Source organism: Hoplias malabaricus, chromosome 11 (genome assembly GCF_029633855.1).
Source record: "Hoplias malabaricus isolate fHopMal1 chromosome 11, fHopMal1.hap1, whole genome shotgun sequence".
In the NCBI taxonomy this organism is placed as follows: Eukaryota; Metazoa; Chordata; class Actinopteri; order Characiformes; family Erythrinidae; genus Hoplias; species Hoplias malabaricus.
In genome coordinates this window covers 7,353,659-7,379,131 of record NC_089810.1, presented here as the reverse complement: position 1 = coordinate 7,379,131, position 25,473 = coordinate 7,353,659, and the positions used below count along the sequence as shown (strand labels likewise).

Below are 25,473 nucleotides of genomic sequence, written 5' to 3'. Positions count from 1 at the left end.
CTTTTCAAACACAATTTTTAGTTCTTAGTTTAAACACACACCATGGAGGAACACATGAATCTGCATCAATTTCTTTAAAACAAACAAAGGTATTTACACTTTTCAATCATGTTGTTATTCACCTTCTTCGAATAAAACAAAAATCACAGTCGTGACCCCTTTCACACATCGCTATGCCTCACTTTCTTTGTATTTAAAAAAAAAAAAACTATGGCCTTTACTCCTTTTAACCTATTCATAGGCGTCTGTACTATTATATTTTTTTCAGAAATGATTAGGTGTTACCTGTTCAGGAGGAAATTATCCAGCTCTGGCTCTGTTCTGTGGTGTTGCTGCATTTAAACTACCTCCACTTTTCAAACACAGGGACAACATTTCCTCTCATTTCACTCTGGTCTGGTCCTGGAGAGTTGTTGTAGAAGGGCAGTGGGGCTTTTTGTGTCTGATAAAATATAACATTAGCTCTGTTCACTTGGTCATTTCATGGCTGAGACTCTGTTTGTAGACCTTGCCACACGGGTTTGGACTGTAATGTGATTGGACAGAGGGCGGGACACAGGCAGGACCTCGGAGGGTGGGATCACAGGGCTCCGCCCTGGACTGGGCACTTCTTAAAGAGAATTTACTGCTTCAGCAGTGCTCTCAGAAATAGCAGTGCTTTAGCTTTGACTGTTTCCTTAGTCAGAAAATGTCCAGGGCGTGATCATAGATTAAGTGCAGTAAATATCCTACAGATTGCTCCTTTAAGTTTAATGTTTTGTGCTTTATTTTTTTTAGCATTTCATTCTTCCTCATGTGACGCTATGCTTTATTTTTTGTGAATAAAAATATATTATTTTGTAGCTCACCTAATTCATGGTGCAGGGAGTAGGGGGCGATTTGGATTGCATCCTGAGAGACTAGTGTTAGACGATAGTTAGATGGTAACTTAATGTGGGCTGCGTTAATGCATGCTCTCAGTGAATTTAATCCGATCTCACAGTCACAAGGTGAGACAATTCCTGCTCTGAATTAGGAGCTGGATGGAGTAAATTGTGTAAGGACCAGGTCCAGAGACTTGTTCAGAAACTCAAACACTGCCACAAAATTTAACACATTTCTCAAATGCAAAGCAAAGCAGTAGCTTCCAGAATAAGTTTACGGTTCCTGCAGCGTCCTGGGTATTTCCCCTCTGTGTTTACTGTTTGTGCTGTGGCTTATATTCCCTCTGTTTTGAATTCATGAATATTCAGTAAAAGGTTGCTTAGGATTCACTGCAGTCACGTAGTGTCAGCCGTGATGTCACAGCCTGTGCTAAACGCTGCTTAGAGATCAGTACGCAAAACAATAAACATCTCACATGTCAATTCTGCACTCTGAAGATAAGGACACATCCTAATGTAACATTGTGTGTCATGTGAATCCACTCTGGGTTTTTTGTGCTGTTTCTAATAGTTATTGAATTAGGACATGTTTGTATCTGACATATTGACGACTTCTTTTTTGAGAAGATTTTGCTTCTGATTCTTCTGGGAGTTAAATCCACTCATTCCATTTTCTCCTTCCTTTTAGAAATCTCTGGATCTTCGTGTCTAAGTTCACCGAGTTCGGAGCCAGGAAGCTGCACAAGCTGTATAAGATGGCTCAGAAGAAGCGATCTCAGGAGGAGGAGGTAAGTGTAGCGAAGAGAAGGCTGTTTATTCTCTGAGAATCTCCTCAATTTCTTACGCGACCCCTGTGTGTGTTGCTCTCAGAAAGAACATAAGAAGAAAGATGACCCCAGCCGGAAGAAACCCTTCCGACCCGAACCCTCTGGATCGAGCCGGGATTCCACTGGGACGCAGTCTTCATCCAAGCCCCACCCTACTCAGAACCACCCCGGTGGGCCCTCGTCACACTCACACCATCGCGAGCCCTACAGCCAGTCCAACAAGAGACACTTCCCCAACGACGGTGAGAGGAGCTGGGCTTGTTTCTTGTGTTAATATCCTGAGAGTATCTGTGGACCAGGGCTCAGTGGGTTTATAGGTTACAGGTGTTTTTCTGGTGAGACTGTACCTCTTTCCCCTGCACTAACATTGCTATGTATTTGTGTGTGGTGTCCTGTAGATCGGGGAGAATGGCAGAGGGACCGTAAATACAACTACCCAGGTAACAGTAACCAGTCCTGGCAAAGCGACCGCCATCACCCCTACGAGCCTCACAGGTACAAGGACCACCACTACGGCGACCGCCGTCCACACGGGGACTCGTACCGCAACCCTGGAGGCTACCGCAACACCGGCTCTCCTCGTAAACGGCCCTACGACCAGTACGGCAACGACCGAGACCACCGGGGGCACCGGGATTACTACGATCGGTAAGAACACGCAGCAGTGCGTATGAACTGAGGACCATTCCTAATCATAAACCTACGATGAACTTACTTTTCCGTGCTATTAAAGCAACACTAGGCAAGAACACTAGGCTCCCCTTAGAGTTACAGAGTGTATTTCACTTTTACAGCCCTTTTTTGACATCTACGGGGTCCAGGAGGGATGGGGTGGCTACATAATCTCCACCAAAAGTTGACATAGTGCAGATTCTGCAGTGCTGAGAGCAGATTTGCAAAGACAGAGGCTCTGTTCTCCCTGTTACATCTCAATTAAGCATCACAGTGATATTTATGCCCTCTAGAGTCCCTGTGTTGATGAAAGTTAACGCAGAAAACTGACTGGATTCTTGATGAATTCTGATGTGTATGCACTGAATTTCAGATTTCCTTGTGGACTGAGGTTTACTCCCAAAGTGAAGGACAAAGCCGTATAAAGAGTTTTTTTTTTTGAGCATGTTGTTTTGCTGAGATCAGTAACGCGTTGGTCACAATCGATCAGTAGATCACCACATGCACATTAGGCCAATCTCGCCTAATTTAAATAATGTGAATATGCCTTTATCCACGTGAAAATAATTATCGGTATGTGTTCGCTGATGATTAGTTGGAAACCTGTTACAGGGTTGGTTCCGGTAAGAAAAAATGAATTAAATGAAAAATGGTTGAGAATCAGTCAAATTAAATGAAACGCATCCAGCTGTACACAGGCAACACATCCTCATTCCAAACTCGTCAGTGTTTTCCGCTTGGTCAAGAGCTCCCTGCGTCTCGTATCGTCGCACTGGGAGCCCCACAGCGTCAACTTTGGAAAATTGCTAAATCAAACAGACCTTTATCTGAACCTAGAAAAGATAAACCTGCACATCATCGACGAATCCAGCAGCAGGATACTTTTTCGAAAAACGTTCTGTTGCCTCATTCACATATGAACTTCTGAGAAAGTCCGGAGTCTCAGGTCCGGAGATGTGCCAGAGCAGTCCGTTCGCACATAAGATAACACTTTATTGATCTAAACTTTAAAGTAAAATAAGTATGCAGTGCACAGCAGGATATTTTCTGAGTCCGAGGCACTTTTGCCGTGGGAGATCATATGTGTGCTTTAGTCGTGGCGTAGCGCCTGTATAGCGTGTGCAGGAGAAACTCCAAAACATTTCCCACTCTGTTCCCACATGAACTGACTCAGGCTTTACCCAGAGTCTTTACCAGGGCGCTAGGAGGATAAAGTCTGGGTAATGTCCGGGACGAATGTTGCAGGTGGTCTCGTTCACACACACAGCTCCTCCGGGACAACTCTGGAACATCTCTGGGTCAGTGTGCATGTGTGAAAGGGGCAAAAGGGAGGGCAAAAGTTTTATCACCTTCATTGTTTTGTCCTCAGACACCCGGATTCCAAAAGGAGGCGATCGGACGAGTACCGCTCCCCGAACTACCACCAGGGTGGAGGAGGAGGTGGAGGAGGTGGTGGTGGAGGAGGAGGAGGAGGAGGTTACTCTCAGGACTTCAGGAGGATGCCTGATCACAGGGGCACCCCGGGGAACCATGGTCCAGCAGGCCCTGACCACTTCCGGCCGTTTCACCCAGACAAACCCCCTCCGCTCATAGACCCCCGCTCGCCCCAAGCTCAGAAATCCCCCCTGGAGTCCCTCTCGCCCCTGGAGAGGACTGCGGAGCTCAAACCCAGTCCAGAAGCCAACTGGAACTACAGGAAGACGTGATTTAGGTGAGTCCCTCCTTCAGGGACGGTCCACGCTGCGGAGTGGACACTGCAGGGACGACACCTTCTGGCTCTAACGGGCGAGACTGGGCCGTCTTGACCAGCCACCAACAAATCCCCTGCTTTAGAGTTAAAAAAAATAACTAAATAAAAGAAGATCCGATACTGAGCTGCTCCTGGACGTAATGGAAGGTGCGGTCGGGATGTGTAAACGTGAAAAAGGAACGGCAGAATCCCAGTTAGTCCTGTGGACTACTCTACAACATGAATGAACTTCGTGAAGCCTTTGAAGTACGACCGAGTTTGAAGCTTGAAAGTGCCTCATGTCTTCGGCCCTCTTTTTTGTTTCGGAGACTCATTAGTAGAAAAGGGTTTATTCCCGAAGCGGACGTCGCTTTGATGTCTATTTCCTTTTCTTTTCTTTTTCGTTTTCTTTTGTGCAGAATAAAAGGATCAGTCCATGAACGTCTTTATGAGGATAAAGAATCTTCCTCCGCACCTTTAGCTTTTAATCCACGTTTATCTTTTTTTCAGCCATCGTTTGGTCGATACCTGGGGGTTGGGGGGTTGTGCCTGCTCTTGCATCATGCTCATAGGAAAAACGGTTGTGACTAAATGTGTGTGTGTGTGTGTGTGTGTTTGCCTGTTTTTGGTCTCATGAAATCATTGTGAATAAGAGTGTCACTGCAGTGAACAGCACAGATTACTGCTCTTCAAAAGCTGGACACAACTTCAGGGTCAGTATGGACCTTACTGTCAGAACACTAGCTAAGTAAAGCCCAGAAGCTATATTTTTTTATAGTTTTAAGATGTATTGTTAATCTTCTCCAGTCGTGTCGGTAAGTGAAATGACGCTAATGATGAGCTCATACGCTACACGATGGGGACCTTGGTATTGCACTAGAAGTATTTGACTCTACACGTCTCCAGCTGTTCAGAGTAAAACGATGGACAATGTTCTTTGTTATTATTATTATTATTATTTCTCCCTTTGTGTGAGTGTAGTGACATGTTGGAAATGTTTGACGTATATAAACGGACAGACTGGCGCTGTGAGTGTTGGAACAGAAGGAAGCGGGAACATCCAGCTATTTTTGGTTCAGCGGCGTCCAGAGCCAAACCCCAGACTGGAGCGCTGTTGAATGAGATCGGTCAGGTTTTCTTTTTTGTTTCCCTCCATCTGTGCCTTATTCTCGTGTCTGAGGACTCTCCGGTGGAGTATTTGCGTGGTCTTTAACCACAGACTGTGCAGTATTAGGCTGTGATGATGTGAAGGAAGTCGGAGTGAAGACGACGTGCCGATGAGGAACGGTTCGGCCGGCCGCATCAGGAGGGAGGAGGATTCTTCTTCCTCAGAGGAACTGGGGATGCGTTATGAGGAGACAGGACCTCTCCTTTCTCCCTCCCCCTTGTGGCTGCAGCCTCCACTTCACGGACCTGTGTTCATTCTTCGAGGCCAGCCTGTTAAAGTAATTTATATTTGTGGAAAAAAAAAGAAGCCACTGTTGGAATGAACTGTGCTGTAAATACTGTTTATAGATCTGTATGTATTAAACTTTCCTACATCATGCAGCGTGTCTGTGCTTTTTCATGCCCCTGCAGTGATGAACCCTTCAGGTGTGTGTCGAGTCTAACATTAAAAATGATCACCGCAGCTGGATCTGATCCTACAGCAGTGTAACTGATGTCTTTAGTGATGTTGGGAAATTTACCATGAGAAATTAATGGGAATAAAATGGGAATATTCAAAGCTAAAGGTGAAAAACTTGCATATAGTTGGTAAAAAAAATATACTGAAGCATAATCTTGGCTAAAACTCCTCAATCCCAGTCACAATACACTGAAGGACTACTGAGACCACCCCTGCACTGTTAATTCCTCCATCACTGAAAGCACACATTTGGACCACAGCACCACCTAAAGTCAGGTAAGTTTTCATGAGGTTCGTATTTTTATTGACAGTAAAAGCATTGAAACATTTAAACTACTATTAAATCAAGGTGTAATCTCACAGTTGCTATCTGCTATAAGAAAAGCTCAATGAGTAATTGCATCCAAGAGACTAGCTTACCAAGGCTAGCAAGAGGTTAGCTTACCAAGGCTAGCAAGAGGTTAGCTTACCAAGGATAGCAAGAGGTTAGCTCACCAAGGCTAGCAAGAGGTTAGCTTACCAGGGCTAGCAAGAGGTTAGCTTACCAAGGATAGCAGGCTAGCAAGAGGTTAGTTTACCAAGGCTAGCTACTTGTTTTTTTTTTTGTTTTTTTTTTTGCCTCAACAGATTTCTGTAACCAATAATTAATGTGTATTATTTATTTATTTTACATTTTGAAGACCATTAGCTTTAGTGTTTTTACACTTATTTATTCATTTATTCAACAGAAGAATGCCACGTGTTGATGTGTCAGTTATTTGTATTGTTATGCCTCCATGCTTCTGCTGTTGACATAAAAAACGGTACATTGATGATAATGTATGATATAGTTATTTTAAATTATCCAATATTTCCTCTTAATTCCAATAAATCACCAAAGTCCCCCAAATTTCCATGGACATTTTGGAATTTCCAAAGTTCCTGAACTAAAGTTCCCATGGAAAGTTACTGGTTATTTACTGGAAATTTATCAGAAATTTTCCACCCCTTTGCATCCCTGTGTGTCACACAGGTGTGTGTGTGTGTGTGTGTGTGTGAGAGAAAGAGAGAGACAGATTGGGTGAGTGTATGAAACTATCCACAGGTGAGCGTGAGTGTGAAAGAGACTGGGTGAGTGTATGAAACACACACTGCAACTATAGTCCTTCATCAGTGACACAGGAACCAGTCGGCTGGATGTTTTTGGTCGGTGGACTGTTCTCATTCCAGACACTGAGGGGTTATAAAATCTCCAGCAGCACTGCTGTGTCTGATCCACGGCTGTGTGGGGGTCCTGACCATTGGAGAACAGGGTGAAAGGAGGGTAAAGTATGCAGAGCTGCAGGTAGACCAGTCAGTAATTGTAGAACTACAGTGCTCCCGTGGGGTCAGTGTGAGTGTAGAACCTGGGAGGTGAGTATTACACTTTGTTATTTTCCTACTGGGCAGGCTTGATTTTGTGCTCAAGTTATCCAGCTTACTGAGAAATCCTGCTTTGTGGAATACACCCCTGGACTGAACAAAGTGGTAATCCCCATAGGACAGTCCTTAATTTTGGGCCTATCTGGCTCACGTGAGGAAAACAACTTGGGCAACTTACTGTCCCCTAAATATTAACGTAAATGTAGTTAACGTGACACATTAGATGGTAGTTTCAAGCCATAGCCCCCTTTACAGATGCTTTTATATCAGAGGGAGTAGTGTAGTGCTGTGTAAAGGCCAGTAGGGGGCGCTAATGTAATAACTGAGTGAAGGTGAACTTTGCTTAAAGAATGCCAAGCACATGAACACATCTCAGGAGGCACAGGTCCAAAACAGTTCAACAAGACACTTTTATTTGTATTTTTTTGTTGTTGTTGTTCTTCAATAAATAATTTACAGTATTTACAGGTGACACGGCACCTTTTAAATCCTACATACAAAACCAGTTTGATCTCTCTGGCTTCTCCCGTTCCAACATTAATACAATTCAACCTTTTCATTCACTCGTTTTGTACCGTAACATTACAAGTGAGATCAATTTCTATTCACAATCAAGTTCGACCAAATAAGAGCTAGAAGAGCATAAAAAACATAAAGTGCTTTTTGTAATGAACACAAACACCACAGAACGGCACGGTATCTCACGTCTTTGAGTTAGCGAACGCGCTCGGGTCTTTAGGGCACTGCTGCCGATGTTGGTGGTGGTGTTTGAGGTGTTCATGTACACGGTTTCCCTTTGTAACAAAAGGTAGGCTAACATTCGCAGAGTCCACTCACATCCAAAAGTGAAGTAGGATTTTAAAAATTCACAAACACAAACTTGGCCAAAATCAACACCTCACAAACATATGTACAACTCACATTACAGAGTCTGAGCTATAGAGAACTGACGACACCGAGCACACAAACACAAGGTCGGACGCCTCTGCGTATTTTGTTTGAGGATTTCGTTGAAAGTCTTGAACGAACTGCACCAGGCCTGCGCAGCTTTTACAGTGTAGGAATAAGTTACGGTGTTGAAGTCCATTCGTTGAGCTCAAATAAAAAAAAAACCCACAAAACACTGTTAAGGAACACATTCGACAGTTGTTGAGAAGAAATGGCGATGTTATGTCTTATAGGACAGGAATATCCTGAAGCGAAACACCATTGGAGCCGATGAAAGTAGGTGATGTACTCTCTGAGGCGCTGGACTTGTGGGGGCTAAAGCTGATGCACTATGGTTTAAAATGTTATAAATAACCCTAATACAGTAGAACTGTTAAAAAATCATTCGTGTTTCTGAGAACTGCAACAATGAGACCTGGAAAACCATCCAGTAAAAAAAAAATATATATATATAACCCCCCTCAAAACTAGTGGTGGTGTTCTTGTGTGTATTTGTTCATCCAGAAAAATCTTAGCAATAGGTGAAGACCACTCCTCGCTCAACCCCCGTCACAGGAAACACACGGTGCATGTTCCTGTGCCCCCCTGCCCTGGAAAAGTCGGTCCGCCCCGTCCTAGTTTAGCAGCACCTTCCAGTATTATACACAACCAGGCCGTCTGGTTTGAATCCAAATGCTTGAGCGAACCGCAAACGTCCCACGAGGGGCGCAGTGGGAGAATTCAGCTGTTCGGGGAAATCGCTGGCACCAGGGCTCGCTCTTTTGGCAAAAGGCCGCTGCCGTAAATTCACAGATCTACAGAGAGTTAGAAACAGGCCCTACAGCGCAGCCACGTCGACACCCCGTTTCGAAAAAGTAGAGCGAGGCTTTGTTCTTTAAAGAGCAGTCAAGATGACGGATGGCTCGGCCTGTGGGGGGTTTGTAGGTCCCATCTCTTTCGCCAAACTTTGGCCTCTTGGCAAGGCAGCTCCACCTCTGCTACATGTTCATGGCTGTGGAGTTGCCAGCTGAGCTGGATTTTATTTTTCCCTCCGAAGAACATGTGCTCAACACAAGTCCCTCTAATCCTGCGCCAAATGTATGGCTTGGACCGCTACAAGCTTTCCCATCTAAACAATGGCATTTATGCAGTAAACACATCGGTTGGGAGACTTGCTCAGCTATGTGCCCTCAAATTAATTCTGGGCTGTGTTCAGGAGTGAAATCAAACAGAGTCCAAATGAACTCGGACAGCCAATACAACACCGGACAAGGTTTTAAATATTCTCCGGATTGTGATGCCTCAGCACTGAGGTGGGCTTGAAATCTACTGGACACTGACTGACACAGAGACGGCGACATGGGACTTAAAGCTTGCCTGGCAATGCTGTCGGCCGGCAAGAATATCTCCTTGGTGACCCATGGACCACCACGCCAGAGCAAAACAGGACTCTGGGTGCATTATAAAAACATTCAGAAGTATTTCCCTAAACTCCTACAGCTCCCAAGGACACACACTAACACTTCACCAGCTCACCAACGCACACAGCACACACTCGCACACATACGACAAGAAAGACGCGCCGTTGTGGCCCGTTAATCCCAACACAGACGACGCGACTCACTGATATGACACTGCTTTGGCTGAGGGGAGTCTTCCAGAAAAAGCTGGAGCCTCATCAAAGACGAGGAGCTCCTGCAGAATTCCCTCTTCAACAGAGGTTAATAAAAGCTCATGTCATGTCTCCTAGTCCTGTTCCAGAAGGTGCATCGAAGGTCTCTCTTCTTGGCAGCAGACAGCTTGGAGGACGACTCCAAACTCTCAATCTTTCTGCAAGGGGAGCATTCGACTCTCTGCCCTCAGCCCCAGCAGCTTCTTGCATTTGGTGGGAACGAGGGACGGGCAGAAAGCAGGAGTCTGCAGGTTTTTAATCCCGCTTCAAGCCTCCAGAAGCTCCTGTGTCTGTCCCAGAGCAGTCCTGAGACCTGTGGGATGAAATCCTTCGTCGCTCCACAGCTGCTTCTGCTTTGGCTCAGAGGATGTCCGCTCAATGACAACACACAGATGAGTCCATGGCTGGGGTGGGTGTGAAGACACACACGAGACTGGAAGCCCTCGGGTTCAGCCTCTGGACGCTACAATGGAGAAAGCCGTGTTCCCGCAAACACAAAGCTTTCTGACAATCATGAGATGAAATAAGACAGCCACGCACAACTACAGACAAGAGCAACATAATTCCGTCCACAGGGAAACGGCCACAAGGTTCAGAAGCATCAGAAAGCCAAAGCTAGACAGCTTAGGGGTGGAGTTAAACATGCCTGTATCCCTTTCGAAGATGTGGTGCTTCTCCTTATTGGAGTGCAGCATTTTAACATCCTCAAAGGCGTAATAGGCAGCCAGGCTGAAGTTGATGTCCCCAGAGGAGAACAGATCAAAAACACAAGAGTGGAAGTAAAGGTCCTCCACCGGGAGGCGCTCTTTGCACTTGGCCATGGCTGACTGGTAGGTGAAGCCGTGGGAAGGACCCTCGGGACTGGCTCTTGTCAAGCCGTGGCTCTCGGTGGCCCTGGCCCGGAAGGTCTTGAAGTCGATGCGCTGGTTGGCAGGGCAGCCATGCAAGCACAAATAAAGGTCCTGATTCTCCTGGTCCTCCACAGAGTTCACCACTTCCTCCGGCATCCGCACGGCAAACGTGAGATAGCGGCCCACTTGTCGGACCACGATGGTGGTACCGATGTAGCGCGCCTGGATCTCCACGTGCTGGCCAGGAACCTTCTCCACCACACGAAGGGTGTTGGCTCCATGTCGATCACCTCCATTCTTGGATCCATCAGCAAATGCCGCTGGGAGCTCGTCCGTCTCGGCGTGATACATCTTCTGATCCACGCATTCCTGGAAGTTCTTGAAGATAATTGTCAACTGAAAAAGAGAAAAGACTGTGAGCAGATCGTTTGAAGATGAAGTTTGTAAAGTAGAGTAGGCACATGCATGTTTTAAAAGAACATATGATAGAGACTTTAGAATCGTCCCGCCTCCTCATCTGATTCTGTCCAATCACAGTGCTGGACCCGTGTTTATGTGAGAGTGCAAAGACGAGGTTAAACTCAGCAAAACATACACAAAGAGCACCGAGTAAAAACGGAGAAAACAAGAACTGAGAAGAAATGGAACTGGGCGAAAACAACTAAAAACCAGAGCTTCTGCTCCTCGCTCCTCACTGCTGTGCGCTCGGGGTCGGGGTGAACAGCGAGCGGCTCATTATCATTTAAAGGAACAGGGCTGTTACACAGGGGGAGACGTTTGATTTAGAACGGAACTGTGCTCCCACGTGGAGAAGATTAACTATTAGAAAACATCACTGTGACTGAAAAGCACTTTGGTAAAATACTATGGATATATGTAAAACATCTGTCATCTGATAAAGAAAGCTGCAGGTCAAGTCCAGCAACATGCTCTGGAACAATAAAGTGCTCAAGAATAGAGGAACAAGGTAAATGCAAATATGATACATAACTGATACATCTTGTAAATGTACAGCTCAACACATGCAAATATGTTCCCGGTTAGCGTTATATACATACAGCTCTTTCTCTGATAACTATTTACGTTTAAGATGAGTCAGTTACATCAAACCAGCCACAGACAGAGCCAGAGAACATCAAGTCTACTTCTTTTAATGTCCTTTTGTGGACATCAACAACATCTGGACCTGGAGTGATGGAGGAGGATGGGTCCCCAAGGTTTCTTCCATCAGAAATATAAAAATAAATTTAATTTGAGGATTTGGTGGCCATTTATAAGAATATATCCATGAAGCGTTATTGTTTACTGCAGTAGCAGTAGCTTCACTCGGCTGAGCCAGTCAAACTGATTGTTGACCCTGTGTGGCCAGTTCAGGAAACGTAATGCTGAAAAGCGAGTGTCATTCTTCCTGTGGTCAGTTCTAAACCAGGGGCTCTTACTAAGTCCCAAGGCGGGGCATTAATCAAGAGCAGCGATGTGAAGTTTAAGCCCAGATCCTTCACTGAGGCGACGTTTAGGAACTGGACCTCACTGGGTTTTAAGTGAATCCCACAGCTCTGCTGCATATGGCGAGAAATTGGAGTCTTGTTTTTGTGTCATGGCTTCAACGAAAACCACCAGCTTGTGCAGCGTAAATGCTCTCACACACACACACACACACAACCCCCAGCCCACTCTGTAATGTCAAAATTTTAAGCCACTGCTCACCAGGCGGAGGGGGGGGGGGGGCCCAATGTAAACGCACTTGGGAGAAACACAGCTCCCAGTCTGTTACAGCAGGCCTCAGTGTGCAGACACAAAGGCGATCCATTCATGGCGCTGGGGGCCGGCCTGTGAACCCTCGAGTCGGCTCCAGGGAATGGACTCGCGCCAGGCCAGAGAGCGCCCAGCCTGCACTGGGGCTAATTAGGGAGGGCTGCTTCTGACTCTGGCTCTGCTTAGCGTTGCTTTCATTAGGAGGGTGCAGAGGGCTGTTGTCACCATGTGACCCCAGGACTGCAGATCCTGTGTGTGTGTGTGTGTGTTTATCTCTTTGAGTGTGGTGGGGTAGGGAAGTGTGAGGCTGACACCCAAATAACTCTGCAATCACACTTGTAAGCCTCCAGCGCTGACCAGTTGTCCACGGTGCAGCAGGAGGCTAGTTAAGGCAAAAGGGGCCGATCAATAAACAGCAACGTCTTTGTTTGCACAGGTGGCATCTGCCCACAGTCTCGTTCTACCTTTTGTCGAGGCCTGAGCCGCCTCCAAACCTGCCATTTGTTTCCGAGCACAACTTAACCGAAATGTCATTATCCCCATCCCCCGCAGCCCTCTCCAAAAACGAGCTGTGGTCAATCGACTTAATGGTGCATCATTAGCGGATCTTGATGAAGGAAAATTGGTCTGTTTCTAAATGTGGCCTCAGCCAAAAATGTTCTCTTATGCTTCCCTTTCCTGCCGTCCTGCTAAGACAACAAGTCATACAAGGGACAACATGGGAGCAACGCGGCCAGCGGTCGCGCGATTCCAGCTGCGATTGGATGTGGATGTCCTAAAAAACAAATGAACTAGCCGCCGGCACTGACGCACTCAGACTCCCGGTTCTGCGCCTTCACCTCGGGGTCCGACAGCTGGACGAGTCCAAGGCGGCTCCGTGCCCCCATCCAATGTACCGTAAAGCAAAACAATGATAATTTATGAGGTACGGGGGCCAGCTAATGCGGAGAAAATATCTGCCGTTTCCTGCATGGACTGAGCACTTAGTTGAAACAACAAGGCCCTTAATGCACATGCAAACAATTGTGACGACCGCCACAGATATAGTAACATTGGTCTTGGCAGAATTAAAAAATAAATAATAAAAAATACAAGACACGAGCATGAGGGTTGGAGCTTGGTAACGTTCAGAGTTATTAGCACACTTTCGCTGGTGGCATTCCCTGCTAGGGAAAAAAAAAAAGCCTTATCGAGGCCTCATCAATTGTTCTGTTTATCGCAGCTTCATCTGCTGGGGAACAGATCCAAATACTATCCAGACCCTGCACTCACAAACTCCGTCTGCTCTGCTGACCAAGCCACGTTCACACCATTAACCCACTCACTGCTGAAGTCCAACTGCAGCTGTGTGAACACTGTAATGTTTGGAAATCAGGTCAATTGGTTTACATTTCTAAAATCTAAATAGTGTCATAGCTACACGTGCATCCATCGATGAAAACCAGTATTTTATAGCATTTCAACACTATTTACAACATCAGTTTTTAACGTAGAAGTCTTTAACACGCACACTGACCTCATCCAACACACAGTAAACACACAGCTGTTCACCAGTAACTAATTTGAGTTAAGTAGTGTCTTATCAACCCATTTAAGTAGCCAACCTACTGCTGCTGTTACTGGACTATACTTTTGTTCATTTTTAAAGTCTCCACAAAGGGACAGTTCTCAGGTCCTTACTGAAACCCCACGAGCCCCACAGCAGTGTTCTCCCCCTGTGTAAACAGCCCCTGTTCAGAACGCACCTGTTCCTTTAAATGATAACGAGCCGCTCGCTGTTCACCCCGACCCCGAGCGCACAGCAGTGAGGAGCAAGGAGCAGAAGCTCTGGTTTTTTAGCTGTTTTCGCTCGGTTATCTTTCTTCTTTCTATTCGCTCTCACATAAACGTGGGTCCAGCGCTATGATTGGACAGACTCAGACAAAGGGGCTACAGCAGTAGTGTTGGCACTCACCTTGCTGGTAGCTGTGGCCGCAGAGCCTGGCAGAACCGGCGTGTTGGTGACCTGCACGGACAGGTACTTGTTGTGAATGAGCGGCCATGCGCCCTCCACTTTGCACGTCTGGAAGTCGTCGTTGAATGTGCGCAGATGTGGGTCTCCAAAAAAGCCACAGTGGGTGTAGTTAGGAGGTGCGGTGTGGCGCGGGAGGCTACGCTCGTAGTGGCACACCTCGGGGCCGTCCGAGGCCACGTTGCCATCAGTGGGCGGCAGCTGGACCGGGGGTGGTGGGGTGCGGGCACGGGGGGACGCCGTGGGGCTTTCCTTCGAGCAGTTGTGCTGGGTCATGAGGTCCTCGATGCCATGCTGAGCAGAGTGGTAGGTCAGGTCGCCTCGGCAGGTGCGGGCCGTACGGCGGACACAGCTGCTGTAGGCTCGTAGCGCCGTGCAGAACTCCTCCTTGGGACCTGAAGTCGGAGAGGACGCCCAGAACTCGGAGTTGCACTTGAGGATCTTACACTGCAGAGTGACTGAGAGAGAGAGAGAGAGAGAGAGAGAGAGGGGGGACATGAGCACCCAGACACACCTCATTTATACATTTAGACCTGATCCAGATGTACCCATAATCACAGTACTGATGTATTCACAGTATAACAGAATATAAATAAAATACACCTAACATACACTCCACGATACATTCGTCCTCCATTTCATCAGCTTTTTTTCAGCGCTGCTGAAAAAAAGAAAAAATTCTTTTTTCATCGTTTTTCAATGGCCAGGACCCCACAGAGCAGGTAAGGAGCCGGTCAAATGGACAGTGAGTGCAGATACCATGTAGGTGTTCATAAACCAGTGACTGGTCAGTGTAATAACTACCAATCAGCCACAAGATTAAAACCCCTGATCGTAGAGGAGCATAAGTGCAATGTTTAGTGTGGGGGGATTGTGTGGGTTCGAATCCCACCCTGGTGATTCACAGAGCCTGCCTCTTTCAGAGCCAACGTTGTGGGGGTAATGGTTAGGGAACCTGCTTGGGTCCAGAAGGTCAGTGGGATTGATGCCTTCGACCGGCAGGAAAACTGGGGATGGGAGGAGTGTAGGAACAGCACTGTCTCCACTCTCAACATCCACGTTTGAGGTGCCCTCGCAAAAGTCACCAAACATCCAACTGCTTCCTGTGTGTGTGTGTGTGTGGTTGGTTAAATGCAGGGTTTTTTTAACATAGATATATTGTCCTATAAATAAATGTGATAAATTATATTACTGTCGTTTTAAGCCTCTGATATTATGATAGTATAACAGCATAATAATGCAATACAGTCCTTTAAAGAACCGTGAAATTTTAGCAAATATTATTTATTATTAGCTAAATATACTTCCGATATTAAAATACTAGAATTGGGATAAAACAAAGGTTTAAATAAACACAGCATAAATAATATTTTTTTTATTTAACGTAAACAAACACGGCAGTAAACAGAATGGGCGAGATTTAAGAAATGTCTACGTGTGTTTGATAAGTTGCTAACGTAATTATTGTGACATGCCGACACTTTTCATATACACTGTGCAATGAAAACAAAAGCATGTTTACATTTACTTATGACCTGGTTACAGCGCCCCCTGTTGTCCTGTTGCCCCTGACTGGCCGCACTCTGTTACAGAAGCGACACGTCCTCGTTTACAACACAAGACACTGTTCTTCGGAACGCAGGCTGGAATTAAAACTGCAGACTTTTAAATAGTAATTGTGCACCATGGTAAACTCCACAATTGATGGAATAAATCTATTGTTACAGCTTTCAGTCTATTGTGATCTGTTCTTACAGATTTAGATTTAAATTCATCTACTCTTTTATGTCTGTATTCAGCTCATTTACATAGTTCAAATGACAGGGGGGAGTAGGGGTGGGGGTGGGACCCTCTTTAAACAGGTATCTCCCAAAGTAGCAACTTCACAGGAGAAGGAAAGAACCCTTAACTTTCAATGGAAGTCAGTGTAAAAAGATTTTATTCAGAGTAGTTTTGGAGCGTTTCTATTGGTCGATTCTTCATGACATTATCACACAGTGAAGAACAGCTGCTGTGTTGCCTGGAATAATTCCGTGATATGATTTCAGACTTGGGCTGTGCCGTATCGTATCGTTCGTGATAATATCGTCATATTCTTTTAAACGATAAAAAATCAATATCGTGATAACGGTGATATTCTGACTATTTGCATAATGACTCAGCACTATTCTGTGTTTGTTTTGTTATTTACTGTGAAGTTACTTTTTGTATAATTGTTTCCTTTTGCTGTTTATTCTCACACTACACTGTGTGCTACATTTTTATGCGACATTATTTTATACAAAATCTGAATCTTGGTAAATTACTGTTGTTTACAAAATAAGCAAAATGTTGATTGATTTCTTTTGTCACTTTGTCATATTTGAAACTGTTACATTTGTAATAAAATAAAGCTTTTTAATTAATAAAACCATGTAATGCTATTACTATATTTTAAATGTATTTAATTTAAAATGGTTGCATTAGTGTGTTCTTAAAATTAATACAAGTATTTTTATTGTTCATATCACCAAGAAAATCATTATCGCGAAAAAAAAAATAAATAAAAAAACCCTGAAATATCGTGATGTTATTTTAGGGCCATATCGCCCACCTCTAAAGTGGACCCATTTCTAACTTCACTCCCTTCATGAATGTTGCCGTCCTGCAGCCGTCTAAGACTGTGTTAATGTAAGTACCCAACTTTCTAATTCGTCTTAATACACTTTCTTGCATTAGATTGTGTCAAGGATTGTAAGACTTCACTGTACCCCCCCCCCCCCCCCCCACACACACACACACTCTGTTTATTTACGCACTTCATATTTTATGCCACTAACCTGGTCACAATCTCTTGCTGTTGTGCAGTTTCTGAGCGAACTGTGGGCCTCATCGTGCAAACGCAGTTAAGAGTATGGAAAAAGCAAACATTCCAGTGAAAGCTTGCCCCCAAGACGCTCTGTTCTGCCAACATCCACCAAGAGTAAGTGCTCTTACACCGAAATCGGTCCGCTGTAATCTATAATCTAAGGAAAACATCAGCACTGAACTCATCAATCAATCAGGATCAGCGACCGGGCCAACGACGTCTAATTACGTCTGCGTTAAAGCAGTCCCCGGACTAGTGCGATATGAAATAACTAACGCAACAGGTATTTAAACTGAGATCACTGCGCTCTACGGCATCATCTGAGACTTGATTACCTCACCATGCGTTCGCACACAGAAAGAGGTTTTGATGGATGCCGGGGATTAAAGATTAAAGTACGTTGGGTTTTTATTTACGGTCCTCCACGGACCCTGAATTAGCAGGACAGGTTATGGGAGCTAATCATCCTCCCGCATATTCACACACACCCACACCCCCACTCTGCCCTCTTCTGCATTGCTAAGCGGATTTCCAGGGGGGCTTTGTGAGTAAAAACACAGCGGGTGTCAACCACCCCCCCTCAAAAGGGGAGGACAAATGCTCCTCTTAAAGAATTCACTGCTGGGTTTAACGGAAGGGGGCAGAGGTTTGGATGTGTGTGTGTGTGTGTTTGTAAAGGGGGGAGGGGGTGGTCTCAGGGCTTTGAATGAAGACAATGCAATTTGCCATTGAGAAGAGACCAGCAGAGTCATAAATTAGCCCTGTGTAAAGGGATTAGGTAGAGTTTCATCAGGCGTGCAGGCCAGCGGAGTGGGGGAGTGGGGTGGGGTGTTTGGGGGGCTGCGGGGGTTTAACGACGGCTTTTTTAAAGAAACAGGATCTCCGGAGAGAAACTGGCTCCAGGACCAGAGGGCAGAACAGAGAGGAGCTCTCACCATCCCACAGGTCAAACTGGATATAAGATAGCCACCTGCTCACCACAGAAAAAAAGGCCTACAATCAAAGGCAAATGCAATTTCAAACATGTATAGGATTTCAGGGGCTGCCACAGGGGTATAATACCTGCTACATAAGATGTGGTCAGGGTTTTTGAAAAGCAATAATGAGGGGGGAACTTTCCCTTCGCTACAGAGCTGAAGGATTACCCTGGAGAGAGTGCAGTTTAATTATATCCTGCGTTATTTGACGTTGTCCTGAAGGTTACGCAGCACCTAATGGATTTTCCTGAAGATCCCACACGTCACCGTAGCTGCTGTGGAGCCGGGGATGTGTCCAGTGCTGTGCGATATGAGCACACACCTATATCACGATTAGTTAAACATTTTACCTCGATTATGGTTAACGAAGGATTATTTTTCTTGTTGTTTGTTGTCACTGACAAAGTGCTGTAAATACACTCCAGGTGGGATATATGTTTCTAATGTCGCTGGTAATGTCGCTTCTTCGTCTCTGTTTTCGAGCCCTGCTCTGTGTTTATTTGGTGTGTGATTGTGTTCAAGTGTCACACAGACTGTGGGGGTTAATTCTGGTCAGTGATTATGATTTTATATCATATATATGTTTATTAACATGGTCTTAAGGGCTTCTTTAGTTTCCAGTTACTGCCTGTTAGTGCCACCCTCTCTTCACACCCTCCCCCTCAAACCGGGTGTTTATCACGGCTCTGATATACAGTAATAAACTCATCTCCAACATCAACGGCTATCGCTGGTGTGAGAGGCTTTTGTTTGGTGTGAAGTCTCATCACTGGCGCTGTGATAAGGTGTGAGGGCTGATTACACATGAAGGACAGACCCCTCAGCCCCACTCAGGCTCCATGAGCCACACGGTGTTAGTGCTCTGCCTGTTTCAAACTAAAACCCAAACTGATAGCAGGTTCTGCTTGGCTTTTTTGGAAAGGAACAGAACGGTTTGAAATGGAGGATTGTGATGAAGAGTCCAGACCTCCCCCTCCCCCAAACAAAACAGCAGTGGAGGAATGCAGAAGCCCACTATTCAACAGACAGCTCTGAATCCCTGCAAACCAAGGCAAAGCCTTTCAACTGGAGTGGTTTACAGGGTTTTATTGTGTGTTGTAAGCCACCATTTGTAGACTGGGGGTAAGGGGGTGGGGGTGTTGTCCAAGGAGCAGGACTTCAGCGAAGTTTAGCCCAGAGGTGAGGGACGTAGGGGACGTAAGAACTGGGCAACTCTCAGTCTTGGGTTTTCGGGTCAAACTGAAAAATCTTGCTTTGTGGGACACGTCTCAGCTCTAAAAGCTTGTCTCACATTTCGTGTCCTCGCCTGCTTTTGAATGTCGCTCTCACAGAGCAGCACTAAGGATGTGTGTAGTGTAGTGTCTGAATGCACAGATAAAGCTGAAGGTGCTCGGGTAGACAGCCCTGGACATGTGAAAACAACACACAACTGTTGAAGACTAGGCTCAGTCTCAAATTGGCACCGAACTCCCTATTTAGTGCACACTGCAGGGCACAGAATCTGCACTTTACATATCCAACAATGGCTAATACACACACACCATTAGCTAAAAGACTTTGTCCCTAGCATTTGGTGAACTCTGAGTGTGGAAGCCATACTTTCAAAACACACAGCAAGCACTATGTAGGAGAGTAGGCAGCCATTTGAGCAGGAGCCCTCCTGTACTCCCTTGTTCTCCGCAGACAGCATGAGGCACAGTGTCTGCACCCGAAGCCAACGTGAACACCCTCAGCTCTGTAAAGGAGAAGAAAGGGGTCTGGTTTTAGCCTCCAGAGAAGGCACTCACCCGCCGGGAAGAAGCAGAGACACACGAAGAGGGTCTTGGCGACTTCCAGCGCCGAGGCTCGCACTCCTTTCCCCATAACCATCCATCCAGCACGGGGCAGCGCTGCTCTCCTCTCCCTGCTCACAAACAGCAAGGTGAAGAAAGGCCGGTTATTAGACGACTGGCTCCAGGTCGGAGAGCTGTTCCCTGCGAAGAAAGCTCCGAAAGCATGCCTCCAGTGTGGGACAGTGCTGCAGTGTGGTCACGTCTCCTCGGTGAAATTCCTCAGCGTGTTTATAAAGCTCCAGCAGAGCCAATGAACAAGCACTGCCCCCTCCCACTCTCGGCGGGCTCAAATGACTGACTGCTTCGCTTTAAAAAACCACTCTCCCTCACGGCTGCACCGCGCTGGAGGACTGAACCTAGATCCTGAAGATAGCAGCGGTCTAGACACGGCTAATGAGCATGTTCTGGACACCAGGGAAAGTTTCAGAGCTCAGTGGGACATCACTTCTCAACTTTAACAGTTTGGAATATTAGTGGAAAATTCGTAATGCATTTTTTTGGTTCAGAAAAGTCAACATTGAGGCGTTACACAATTACCATAGCCTTAAAAAGCCTTGGTTCTGCAGGTTTTCATTACGTCATGAGAGCGAAATTCATGTTTAATTATTTAGATAAAACAAATAAACACCTACATGTAGCAATAAAAAATGTAAATAATAAATATATAAAAAGCAGTGTGACAACATACAATTTATATTTATTTATATTGTTTCCATTGCCACAAAATGCACTCAGTGGATTTTAAATGTAGAAAAAGGAGGCCATTTTAATGTCGGTATGTATACACACACAGTGCGTGAGTTTCTCAGCAGTTTTACCCAGCGTTTCCTTCAATGAGAACACACACAAATACACACTTAATAAATGTTCTTCTTGGGGTCTTTAGGGATGTATTTTTTAAATTAATTTAAAAAATAATAATAATTTTAGTTCCTTATATACATCGTCTATTTTTATTATTGTTGTATGTTGATGGTTTCTCATTGTTATTGTTATTATTGTATTAGTTACTAATTAGTGTGATATTGATTGACTTATTACAGCATTAACGAGTGAAGACACCTCTACAGGAAAACTACCGCGTTGGAGATCTGTTTAAACGGCAGACAGAATGACCCCCACGACCTCTACAGTCCTACGACTTATATTCATGTTCATTCCTGTGTTTAATCAAGATTTTCAAACAAACTGACCCCAGGACACAGCTGAACCCAAATGAAACTCATTCCGCCGTCACTCTGCAGCGTCCACAGATGAACGTACAGGAACAGACAAGCTAACGCGAAGGAATCCATAGATCAGGGCGGTCCTTTTCCTCCAGTGATGCTCCAGTGTTGTCCCACAGGTTTTGAATACTAGGACCATTAGTCGAGGAGAACCCAATAAACCGCCGTGTTTACAAACTGGCAACCAGCAAAGTGGGCTGACTGCCTCCTGTGGCTTTAACAGAACTTACAGCGACCCGTCTAAACACTCGGCTTCCTTCTCTGTGTGAAAATCCAGTCTGTGCGTTAATTGATCTGCATTATTTATTTCTCGAACTGATGTGGTTACAGCAAGCATCTCAAAGCCATCTCAACACTGCTTTCCAGCGAAATACAAAAACACGGGGTAAAACGAGCTGTTCTGATTCAGCTCCACTTCTGACGCCAAGTGCAGAGACTTTAGAATGGCCCCGCCCCCCCTCGTCTGAATCTGTCCAATCAGAGCGCACAGCGTTTACATGAGAGCGCAAATACGAGGTTAAACGCAGCAAAACAGACACAATGAGTGCGGAACACTGAGTAAAAACGGAGAAGAAAGAACTGAGTAAAAACGGCTAAAAACCAGAGTTTCTGCTCCTCGCTCCTCACTGCTGTGCGCTCGGGGGCGGGGTGAACAGCGAGCGGCTCGTTATCATTTAAAGGAACAGGTGCGTTCTGAACAGGGGCTGTTTACACAGGGGGAGAACACTGCTGTGGGGCTCGTGGGGTTTGGACCAAAGCAGGACACAGACGTTTCATTAAGAAACAGAACTGTGTTCCACTGTGGAGAAGAGGGACAATATGACACCTTAAAGACTATAAATTAAGGGATCGTCAATAGTCCTGCATGTTAACTGCTGCATAGAGATGATTGTATTGTGAGCTCAGGACAGGGGAATATTACATTATCATGTGTAGTAAAGATACCTTTAGTAAAGGGAGGTTGCGTTAGCTACCTGTTAACTCTCCAGGGGATTAGGGACCATGTGATTATTTCAATACGGAGTAGGTTTATTAGGCCATCTTATAAGGAACTGTGTTCTACAGCGGGTAATCTGAGAATCAAACAGTATCAAACAGCCCATGAGCACTGGACCTGATACCCCCCCCTGTCATCTAGGGTCCATTCAACAGGGTTCTGGGACTTGGACTTTATATCCATGAATCCAGGCCGTTGTTTTGGCGGCTGATATGAGTTTGAAGGTCAATAATCAGCCCTTTACAGTGTGATATTATTCTATACCATTCCTTTCTTTGTACGCCACAGACCACAGACGTACACACCTGCAGTCTACACATCCACAATATCCCTTTAAAGACAGTGCTCCTCCTAAATCCAACGTTTATCAGCTCCTCTCTCCTGGTGACTGAGAGAGTGACTGACCACGCAGCTCTAAACACAACCCACCACCACAACGTTGTCATCACTATATAACACTATAAGGTTTAGAGATCCGAGAGTTAATGAGGTTTCCCAAAACCCACACGAGCATCCTGTAAAAACACAAGTGTCCAGTAGATGGCGCTTGAACTGTGGAGGTCAGCTCTATGCTCATGGCCCTGTGAGGATTAGCACAGCTCTTTACTAATTTACGCTGCACACTTCTGACCCCTCTCTGCTTTTCCCGTGCCTTCAAACCTTTTAAAGTGAAGCAGATCAACACCTGACACTGACGTCTCGGCCTGCAGCCTCACACACTCCCACGACCACCAGAGATAACAGGCCGCTCCTCGGCCGCTCCCGGGGTTATCACTACAGCCGAGCTGCAGCGGCCTGGAGTTAGAGATTTAGTGCATGGGAGTTGTTCCCATTGCAATGCATTATTTATTTGTTCCCACACAACATTAAGTCGTTTGCACTCTTTAATTTAATTATGAACGGATGTCACCAGCAGAGACTTATAGTTTTTCATATGAAAGTCACGTTCCTTCAGTCAGTGTCCACCGAGCCCCTCTGGTGACGTCTTTTTTTCAAACCACTTGCAAACAACTTAATAATGTGTATGAACCCCATGTTTAAACAATGGGAACAACACTAAGCCTTGGGAAGGGGGTCTTGTTCCTGTTTGTTCACACGTCAATCATTTGTATTCACACGTTATTAATTAGGATGTTCCTATGCAATTATTTTGTTGTTCCCACATTATTAAGTAGTTCGGATACATCATAAAGTGTGGGGACGGCGTAATAAAATCACACATTAATTTGTTCCCACACCTTATTTAATGAAGAAGTAATGTCACTGGCAAGAAACAGCACCATAGCGACAACAGCAGTGTCGCTAATCCGACCCGGTTCCAGACCCAGGAACACAGAGACGTGACTGACCGGGTCGACACCTCACACGATACAGCTACAAGCGTTCACATTGGAATCGGATCTGTTTGGAGCAGCGTTTTTGGGCTGGAGTGTACGGAGCCCTGCTGTTGACATCCCGTCATAATTAGTTTTCATAAAGCATGGGCACAAGATCTTCAGTGTGTATTGTAATGTCTCGTTCCCAGGCCTGTCTTAGTCATTCCTACACATACTCATCTATTCGGATCTTCATTTCCTTCCGTTATTAAGTCATTCTCACACTTTAATCATATCATGATATGATTTATATTAATAATCTACAGAGCCCTGAAGGTGAAGTCGGGAACGATGACTGTGTGTGAACCAATGAATGCATGTGATCTAGATATTTATGACAACTTTGAATCAGATCTTGTTCCCACTCGTTAAATATCTCACTCCCACGCTTTCCCACACATTAAGACATTTGCACGCATTATTAATTCTTCCTAAGCGTTATCAGGACACTCCCAATTTTTATTAAATGATATAATTATATCCCAGTATTAAGACATTTGTGTGCATTATTAAATCGTTTGCACACTTTATTAATTTGTTCCCACACATTAATAAGACATCTGCACCCATTATTGGGTCATTTCATTCTTTACTTTTATTTCCAAGGGATGCCACCAGCAGGGCTCCATAGTGTTTTATATTGTTATTTTAATCAGCATCTGGAGCCCTGCTGGTGACATCCGTCCAATTAAGGCGTGCGAACGATTTAATTTAACAAGGGTGGAGTCGAGATATTTAGAGCTGAACGACAACAAGGACTGGGAAGGGTGTCTTTTTCCTATTAATTATCGCTATATTTATAAACCGTGCGCACAAATTATTAAGCTGTTCTCACCTATTATTAAGACGTTTACGTTATTGTTAATTTATTCCCACACATTTTTAATTCGTATACACATATAATTAAGTTGTTCCCACGCTTTAATACGATTTTGAAGAGATGTCACCGCAAGGGCTCCGCACAGGTGTTTGCAGACGGCTTCGTTAAATCGTATTTAAACCTAATTACACGTTATTAACCGTCATTAACCCTTACGGGCCGGGTTGGAACCGAATGCTGTCTCCGACCCTGAGACTAACAATGAGAAAAGAGAGACGAGCACGGACCTGTGGAAATGCATGGAGCTCCTCCGTGAGTTAAGAGAGGGAATCCGGGCTTCTTTAAAGCGAAACCGAGCTCAGCCGGATCAATAAATCCCGAAGGAGCGCGGTTAACTCGGGGGGAGACACCGCCGTGGACCCCGCATCGCGTCCTCTCCGCCGGCTCCTCCAGAAAATGGAGAGGGCTGTGTGTGCGTTTCCCCTCCGCTGAGAAAAGTCTCTGAGAGTTGAGGAGGAAGGCGCTGGGTGTCTCCGTGTGAAGCCGCGTGTGTTCTGTCTCTCTCTCTCTTTGTTTCTCTCTCTGTCCCTCGGTTGTCTTCATGAGGTCGTGGACGGTGAGGAAAAGTCGTCCCCCCGTTTCTCCCTCATCTCCGCTGCGGTGTGGCGCTGAGACTTTGGGGAAGGAAAGAGAGAGTGAAGCGCTGCTGATGGCGCGGCTCGGTTCCTCCCCCTCGCTGGTGGGAAATGGCTCGTCGGTAGAAAGTGTGAGACATAATGAGGGGCGCTGTGTGACGCCGCCTCAGACCCCTCGCGCACGCACACACACACACACACGGGCCACTGGGAGACCTCGCTTGAGAGTACAACGTTATAAAACGTGTGTAAAAGATATATTGGACTATATATGCATTTTAGATTGTTCATTGTATGTGCACATTCAGTTGATTATTTACAGTGACTTCCAACCCACACACTGTAAAACAAGAACCCCTGGTCAGTTTCCTGTGTGCTGCCTACATCAGAAAACGAGATGTGATTCTGCTCTGCTTCTGACGTCAAG

At 45.5% G+C, this 25,473-nt stretch overlaps 2 protein-coding genes across 3 annotated transcripts in view; one reads left to right on the top strand and one right to left on the bottom strand.

Moving 5' to 3' along the window:
- Positions 1 to 5,637, top strand: part of chd2 (chromodomain helicase DNA binding protein 2) — a 41,988-nt gene extending 36,351 nt beyond the window's left edge. For both annotated transcript variants that reach the window (XM_066684409.1, XM_066684410.1), the window contains 4 exons: positions 1,552 to 1,651; positions 1,734 to 1,932; positions 2,089 to 2,338; positions 3,732 to 5,637. In XM_066684409.1, the coding sequence (XP_066540506.1) occupies positions 1,552 to 1,651; positions 1,734 to 1,932; positions 2,089 to 2,338; positions 3,732 to 4,068 (886 nt within the window). In that variant the 3' untranslated portion in view covers positions 4,069 to 5,637. The remainder of the gene's footprint in view (positions 1 to 1,551; positions 1,652 to 1,733; positions 1,933 to 2,088; positions 2,339 to 3,731) is intronic.
- Positions 5,638 to 7,535: 1,898 nt separating this feature from the next.
- On the bottom strand, positions 7,536 to 25,162 carry rgma (repulsive guidance molecule BMP co-receptor a). The gene is made up of 4 exons (XM_066684857.1): positions 24,699 to 25,162; positions 19,948 to 20,063; positions 14,279 to 14,793; positions 7,536 to 10,965 (listed from the first exon to the last, which is right to left on the bottom strand). Exons 1-4 carry the CDS (start codon positions 24,710 to 24,712, stop codon positions 10,261 to 10,263), a joined length of 1,350 nt encoding a protein of 449 aa, XP_066540954.1. The 5' UTR covers positions 24,713 to 25,162; the 3' UTR covers positions 7,536 to 10,260.
- Positions 25,163 to 25,473: the final 311 nt, after the last annotated feature.

Coding starts and splice junctions, on each gene's coding strand:
- rgma (XM_066684857.1), bottom strand. Junction 14,794..19,947: donor TCTCTGCTTCTTCCCGGCGG/GTGAGTGCCTTC, acceptor TCTCTCTCTCAG/TCACTCTGCAGTGTAAGATC. Junction 10,966..14,278: donor CGGCCACAGCTACCAGCAAG/GTGAGTGCCAAC, acceptor TCTCTTTTTCAG/TTGACAATTATCTTCAAGAA.